At 34.8% G+C, this 8019-nt stretch overlaps 2 protein-coding genes across 2 annotated transcripts; one reads left to right on the top strand and one right to left on the bottom strand.

Moving 5' to 3' along the window:
• The first annotated feature begins 1285 nt into the window (after positions 1–1285).
• LOC128253522 (C-type lectin 37Db-like) lies at positions 1286–2216 on the top strand. The gene has a single exon (XM_052981980.1). It carries the CDS (start codon positions 1455–1457, stop codon positions 2136–2138), a length of 684 nt encoding a protein of 227 aa, XP_052837940.1. The 5' UTR covers positions 1286–1454; the 3' UTR covers positions 2139–2216.
• A 4750-nt stretch (positions 2217–6966) lies between these two features.
• On the bottom strand, positions 6967–7655 carry LOC128253503 (uncharacterized). Its single transcript, XM_052981937.1, has one exon. The coding sequence runs from the start codon at positions 7586–7588 to the stop codon at positions 7289–7291; it is 300 nt and encodes a 99-aa protein (XP_052837897.1). The 5' UTR covers positions 7589–7655; the 3' UTR covers positions 6967–7288.
• Positions 7656–8019: the final 364 nt, after the last annotated feature.

The raw sequence follows: 8019 nt of genomic DNA, 5'->3' as shown, positions 1-8019 counted from the left end.
TAAAAGATGCCCCAACTCAATGTGGCGCATTTTGTCTAGTCGCCCAGAGACCCCTCTTCGATCACAATTACAAGGTTCAAATGCAGTTAAATAACCTAGCTGTATTACTTAATGAAGCTCAGGCAAATTTGTATGCTATTTCAAAAGATACTCAAAAGAGACTGGACAGAATTGAGGACAATTTGGATAAAATTGGATTGAAAATGTCAGAGATTCAAGCGCCACAGGTTTCGGAAACGGCAGTCATCCCATCAGGATTTGAAAAGATTGGATCAAGATATTTTTATATTGAAAAACATCATGCTTTGAAATGGATTAATGCCGTAATGGCCTGTCGTCGAATGGGAGGCTATCTCGCGGCCTTCCAAAACGAGGAAGAATTTATAGGCATACAAAGAAAACTCGAATATCGGTGGTACTGGCTGGGTATCAATGAAATCTTCATGGAAGGCCAATTTTTATCTGTGGCCTCCGGCAAGCCAGCAATTACTTTTACATGGGTTAATGGATATCCTGACAATGGTTATGGCAAGCACTGCGTTGCCATGCAAAATGACTATATGGATGATGGCTTGTGTGAAAATAACCATTTTTTTATTTGCCAATTAGATAATATTGTTTAGCTAAAACGGAAAATAGATACAAATAATAAACTAAAATCTTATTATCGCGATATTTCTTTTTTCTAAGAATAGAAAATAATTGTCCTTGAGGTTGAACCAATTACTGCTTTTGGCACTTTTTTGAACATTCAAATTTATAGGACGAATTTTGCTTAGAAATGATTTTAATAGATTAATTTAAAAAATTTGTTTGTATTTTTATTTATTGGTGAATATATATTTGAAGTCAAACGTATCAGAAATATTTATTTTATTTCGGGAAAACTAAATAAACTTTATACATTAAGCAACAAAACAATAAATCGAATAGAAAAATAATTAATATTATTTTTTATTAAAAAACTTTACGATAAACGGTTAAAAAATGTTTTCACAATATTTGTTAAACGCTTATCAAGGCTACCTAGTGGATTTTCGAAATTCAGCAATTAAGTTTATTGAAAACATTTCAGAACTTGTTTGTGAAATGCAAAATTATTTAACTTTCCAATCAGTCAATTAAGTTGAGTTAATCACAAAAATAATAATATCTCAATGTTAGTTATTTGCTAGACAAGCGTCAGAAAACAAACAAAAAAAATTACAAAATAAATAAAAGCCAAAAATTATTTGTGTGCTCACATTCGCAATTCTAATTTTTCGAAAAAAAAAAACCGTGACACTTTAACCTTTGAATTCTTTGGGTCTCTGAATAATAAATTTTTGGCACACAACGCATAGCATGTGTTTGAATAATATATTTTCGAATCAATGTGTGCTTTGATAGTCAGGGAATTTATTTAACTTTAGTTTATTGGCAACATTCGCCATTCGCAGTTCTACGCTCGCAAAATGATTAAGATCGGAATTTATTTTTTGTACGCCTTTGTGGCCTACAATCTGTACGGAATAGCTAAGGGTGAAAATAATACGGATTCAGTTTGTATCCTGAAGGATGCCCCAACTCAATGTGGGGCATTTTGTCTCGATGCTCAGAGGCCAATTATTGAAAAGTTAATTATTCTTGCCAAATTACTCAATAACACTCAGGAGAAGGTGGATAGAATTCTTAATGCAACCCAGGAGAGACTGGAAAAAGTGGATTGTACTATCCCCAATTTAGAAACAAAACCAATAGAAGTGGCAACGGCAAACATACCGCAAGGATTTGAGCAGATTGGATCGAGATATTTTTATATTGAAAACAATATTGAACTAAATTGGGCTGATGCTGAAACTGCCTGCCGTCAAAAGGGAGGTTATCTGGCGGCCTTCGAAAACCTGCAAGAGTTTAACGCCGTCCAATCGAAACTTAAGGCTCATTGGTACTGGCTGGGCATCAATGAAATCGCCAGAGAAGGCGAATTTGTATCTGTGGCCTCTGGCAAGCCAGCAACTATATTCAAGTGGCATTTTGGCCAGCCCGACAATGATCAGGGCAAAGAGGACTGTGTGGCCATGTACTACAGCTCTATAGATGATGGTTTGTGTGATAATAAAAACTATTTTATTTGTCAACTAGACAATGAAGTTTAGTAAAAACACAGAATACTACGAATACATAACTAAATTCTTGGTGATGGATCTCTCTACTTATAAAAATATATCATTAAATAAAACTATTGTTCTAAAAAGGAAAAATGTTCTATATAAAAATGTTTCAATAAATGATTTTAAAAATGTTTTTAAAATGTGACACTGTGTTATTCCGCTTTTTTCAAAGGTTTTTCAAAATTTATTTAGTGCATAGATTTTTTATAAGTGTTTCCTTATACTTCCTCGACTCCCTTTAGTCTGATTACATTTCGTATTATATTCGAGCAGTTTTCGCGTTGGCTTTCATTTGCTTTTCATTTGCCATTTGCGTCACGCTTTCCATTGACCCCCGCTTTTCCGCTTTTCCCCTTTTGGGGGCAGGCTATTGAGACCTCAACGATCCTGCTACGTGTCCGGGCACCCAAGGGTTAAGGGCGAATAAAAGCACACGAAAGAGACTCTGCAAAGTGTCGACACTTTCGAACTTTTGCTGCCCTTCATCTATCTTTTTTTTTATTGTATTTCTAGCCCCCTGATATTGCTGCGTAATTTTTATTAGCTTTGATGGAGCATCTCAAGTGGCGCTCTATTTATCTTGGAAAACCCCACGCTCATTTTCAAATTGCCAACATAAATTTATTTGTTTGGCAAAACAATTCCGTCCTAAACACCACCTCCCGCATCAATTTGATGCGTGTCTCGTTTTACATTTTTTGACAATTTCATTGTTCCGTGGCTGCCTTTTATTTTGAATGATAATTTTTGGCGCGTGTGGAAAAAAGGGGGGTGCGTGGCAGCAATGCTTTTATGCCTAAATAACAAGCCATAAACATTTACCATCGCCATTTGCCCATTTTCGCGCGAGCATTTTAAAAAAGACAACAAAAAACGGAGTAACAAATAAAGAGTGATAAAGAATTTTATTGCTCACACGCAAGATGCACAGAAAAAATGTTAGATACTATAGATACAAATATATATTGTTGGGAAATAAATATAAACCTGTTAATTATGCAATAAGGCATTTAGTAGTAAGCTCGTAACACTAAAATTTTTTATTTCTATAGTTTGGATTACAAGTAAAGTTCATTGGGTTTTGTAATAGTTTAAAAGTTTTCCTCTCGTATTACTTTTTCTTTCAGTGCTCGAACAAACAAATAAAGCAAATGGCATTGTCGCATTAGGACGCGACTACAAATATCCGGCAGTTTTATATTTTGATTGTTTGCCTGCCTCAGGTATTTTCAGAGTTTTGGGACTTTGATTAGTTGACACATTTTATATGTCATTCCCAGGCAACAAAAGGGTTATTTAAATCCCAACTGAATCCCACATCTCAAACTGTTGGCTAAATATAAAAGTGACTGACAAAGCTGTTTGGTTTGATATAGCTATGGATACATTTTTACCTTTGGAAAAAAGATATCATTCGAGCCTGTGATTTTATGTCTAAAATATTGGAACGTGGTTTAAACTAGTCAGGGTGCCAGCATTAGTTTAAGCCCCTCAATAAAAGAATATTAAAGGTAATATTTTTAAGTAACAAACCTAAAACAATATTGTTAAAAATGTATATTTATTTTTTTATTATAATTCTTCAAAAGTTTAATTATAATTACAAAATATATTTAGAACAACATAAGATAATTTGGAAATAATGAGTGATTTTAATATTAGCTTCAAGTTATTTTAGTAAATATTTATATTGAAAAATATTAAGGTTAATAAATAATGTTTACTTTAAAATAGTAATACTACAGCCACTAATTCATCAAGTATTTTGCACTACCAATTAACCTTTAGATACCAATTCACAAACAATTGGTTAGTTGTACTCGATATTGGTTAAATGTTGTTTCTGGTCGAATTTTCAAGTATATTGTTGGGTTAAGTTTTGGTCAAAGCGAAACTGAAGCTGCTGCTCCAGTTGGCCGAGGAGCTAACCATAAATTAAGCATATAGATATGTGCTCAACTATAGTTATCCCCCAAACATAGATGCCAGCACACACAATTCACTTTGAGCAGAGGGTGGAACATGTCTGACCAAACATTTTGTATAGGACAATTTCTAAATGGAATTTAATTTCCGGATTAGAATAGACATTTCATGCATGCTTTGTAGGGGGAGGAGTAATGCACTTGACTAACTGGACGCCTTGCCTGGATTTCTACCACTTTTCCCTTTCCTAGCATTTAAGTTCCCAGATTTACTGCTCATTGACACAGAAAAAAAAATGTTTTCTTATTTCAGTTATTGTTTAAAAGGCAAATGAAGCTTCAAAACGTGTGTCTATATTTGAGTCTTTTGTTTTAAGCTATCAGTTAAATTAGTCTAGAAATAAGACTTAATAGAATTGATTTTTTTAGGGTTGTATATAAATAATTCACAAATTCATTTAAGACTTCTATTGTTAAGCCTTAATTTAAAAATATTATACACAAACGATTAAATTTAAAGATTAAACTTTGAATTAATATTGTCTAGAAAATACGTTTAAGTTAAATAATAAGTTTGGATAGATATTTAAGATAATTTATAAGATTTAAGATATTTAAAAAGTTTTCAAATTTATTTAAGTCTTTTGTGGGGCTATTTAAAATTGAATTTTTAGGATGTAGCTAAAAAGAAGTTAGCTACACCTTTATTTAAGTTTTCTTTTTGAAGTTTTAGTTTGCTTTATATTTAAAAAAAATTTGTTTTAAGTGCAGTATTCATTCAGGCCTCTTCTTTTTACATTCCTCAATGCCCCAATGAACAATCACAACAAAAGGTGGTTGTGTGTGCGTGTTTGTGTGTCAAAGAGGCGGTAACTGGTGGGCATGGAGTAAAATGTTCCTAAATTTGCGGCTTTACCACCGGCTTCTTTTTCTCCACCTGCTGTTTTTGGCCTTTAGGTTTTTGTTTAAAATTTCCAAACAATTTTCCCCAACAGATTTGATGAGTTGAGTCGAGAGTGGAGGGATGGATCATGATTGGCCGTGTGAGATGAGGGGAAAATCGAAGGCGAAAATGGGGAAAATCATCCACCTCTGTGGGCTTGATTTATGCCCAACTCGAGTTATTAATGTAATTTGATTTTGCCAACAGCAGCTGAAGCAGACAAAAGCCAATGATGTTTTGGGGACTCTGACTCTGCCCTCTCAAAATGATGAAGATAATGACGATGATGAGCTGACAATGCAGAACAGCAGCTAGTCAAGGGTTAAGGACGAACGAGAGATGGCTCACTTTATGGAGAAGTAAATTTTTTAATAGAGGGTAAATTACCGGAAACACAATTAAAAATGTTCCAGGCTAAAATATCTGAAAAGTGTAGACAAAAGCTTACCAAAACAAAGGCCAAAATCAAAATGAGGAAGGCAAAGGGTTGGGAATTGGAATAGACGCAAAGGGTTGGAGTTTAATTAATGGTTTAAGGCTGGTAGGAAATCATTTTGGAGCTAACTACAGGTTCCTCAATCGTCAAGATACGGAGGTAAGCAAGGGGTTAAGTGCTTCAGCTACTTAACACCCCCTTAAATTCACCCCCCTTAATCGTTTTCGGAATTTTCCAAGACGCTAAACGGTCGACAATGACGTTGAAGTTGGCCTAGGGCAGGCAAAAATTATAGGAAACACCTTGTTTTTTGACTGCCTCCAAGGCACACCCTTCCATATTTTCCGACACGTTTCGAAATCGCCGCCTAAACGCTTTTCCACCCACGGCTATTGTTGTTACCCCGTACATAATATGTCCATTGTTCATAAAACAACAGCGAAAACAGGTCGCCGGTGTCTGATGAAGCGAATGTTTAAAGGGAAACATTAGGTCTGTGCAGGAAAGATGTTAAGGTTTTTGGAAGAGTGGGTTAATAGTTTGCATGGCCATAGTTTGCATTTATAGGTTCTCTTAAGTTTAAGTAAGGGCTTTTAAAGGCAATAATACCTATAAAAACCTTGAAGGAATGCCAAAAACCCTTAAAAAAAAAACATTTAATTATTATGCTTAAAAACAACATAAATGTAGATAAATATTTAAATTAGCTGCTAAAGTCAAACTCCACCCTCGCAGAGTAGTCCAAACTAAACAATAGCAAGTAAAGCCAACTTTGAGTATTATTTTTCAACAAAATATATTTAGTCTACGGGTGTTGCAGCCTTTGTTTTCAAAATGAATGAATGAATGAGTCGGGAAATGAATTAGTGACCCAAGCAGGGAAAATAGAAATAGACAAAGACGACTATAAGAGAGGCAGCGAGCGAGTAAACGGGCAAGTTTAATATGAATTATTATGTGCAGAAAAGTTTTATGATGCTGCTAAACCTGACTAAAGACCTTTGTTGAGGTGGCAACCAGGCACACACAATGGAATAAAATTAGTTTTCAAGTCTAAATTTTAAATACCCTTTAAACTGCCAAGAATTATCTGAATGTATTGCGATTATTTATTTATTTATTTTATATCTTAGCAATACAAATTATTATTACGCTTGGAAAGTTTTGGTCAAGTTCAAATAATTCTTAGATTTTGAAAAAAATATAAAATAAAGGTCAACACATTTAAGTGGGTGACAAATCCAAGCTGAAAATCTACATAGTTTTCTATTACTTAGAGTAAACCTGGCGAACAACTTAGTTAGGACTTAACCTGCCCCGTGTATCTGTTAAATACAATTTGTTTTAATTGCACAAAGTAGTTGGCAACCCTGGCTTGCAGCAGCAGCGGACCAATTAATTCTCATTTAACTGAGTCTCACCTGGGATTTTCGGCCAGTGACAACTTTCCGGTTGTACCGCTACGTTTCTTAAACGATATTTATTTTATTTTTTTCTTAGATAAAGGTGTCCCATTTGCATTGTAACATTAACTATTCTGCAAATGCTTCTTAACATAATTGTTCTATAAATTAAACTTTTTCTTTGTTTAATAATTTAACGTGCACTAGAAAGGTTACATATTTATATGAATTGTAAGTAAAAATTAAAATTTTTATACAACTAGAAATACTTTGTGTGCTACTTTAAACATCCACTCCGCAATTTGGCTAAAAATACTATATTTTTTAATTTCGTTCAGAAATTTATAGATTTTGCAATGTTCTTTAGGGAATTTTTATTGTATTTTTTTTTTATAAATTTAGCAAAGATTTCAGTTTATTCTCCTGTTTTAGTTGGCGGCCACAGCCTGATCGTACTTCGGTGGCAGGGAGGACATCATCTGCGGTTGCTGCTGGGCCTGCCAGTTTGTCGCACATTGGGCGGGCATCACTGTGGTGGTGGTGGTGGTGGAGTTTGGCATTTGCACCTGGGTCGCTGGGACAGACACCACAATGTTGTTTCGGGACATCATGCGCCGACATCTGCGGCAAGGACGACCCCAAGCCAAAGGATTGGCGTAGTACAAAAGTCCTCGACGATGGTAGCACTCGCACTGGACATTGATATTGACATTATTAACACTGCTCATATTGCCAAGAATTTTGACGGTCTTGTTTGGTTCTGCTTTCTACGACTTCTCTGCGTTTACTGGCCAATTTCGGGGCGTACATTATTATATATAAATTATTTTGCTGGTTCCGAGGTTAGACATTGAATGCGATAAGGAAATCCTCTTTGGCTATTATCAGCACATTGATCGATCAACGTTTCTGGCACCACTTAGTGATTCAATTTTTCCAGGGATGGTCGATTGTTAAGAATGTATATAATGTTTGGCTTAGTTTGCTGACTCATAAGACTCTGCATAACTGGGGGTTGCCTTGGAATCAACTGCGGTCTGTAACTCACTTTGGGTTAATATGCACTTTAAACCTATAGAAAGGTGTTAAGGTAGATCAGAATCGAGTACTCAATTATTTGAAGAAAAAATTTACAACATATTACTAGCTATATGAACGT

This window comes from Drosophila gunungcola, assembly GCF_025200985.1.
Source record: "Drosophila gunungcola strain Sukarami chromosome 2L unlocalized genomic scaffold, Dgunungcola_SK_2 000037F, whole genome shotgun sequence".
NCBI lineage: Eukaryota > Metazoa > Arthropoda > Insecta > Diptera > Drosophilidae > Drosophila > Drosophila gunungcola.
This window is presented reverse-complemented; position numbering and strand designations above follow the sequence as displayed.

Coding starts and splice junctions, on each gene's coding strand:
- LOC128253503 (XM_052981937.1), bottom strand. CDS start 7,588: ATGAGCAGTGTTAATAATGTCAATATCAATGTCCAGTGCGAGTGCTAC.
- LOC128253522 (XM_052981980.1), top strand. CDS start 1,455: ATGATTAAGATCGGAATTTATTTTTTGTACGCCTTTGTGGCCTACAAT.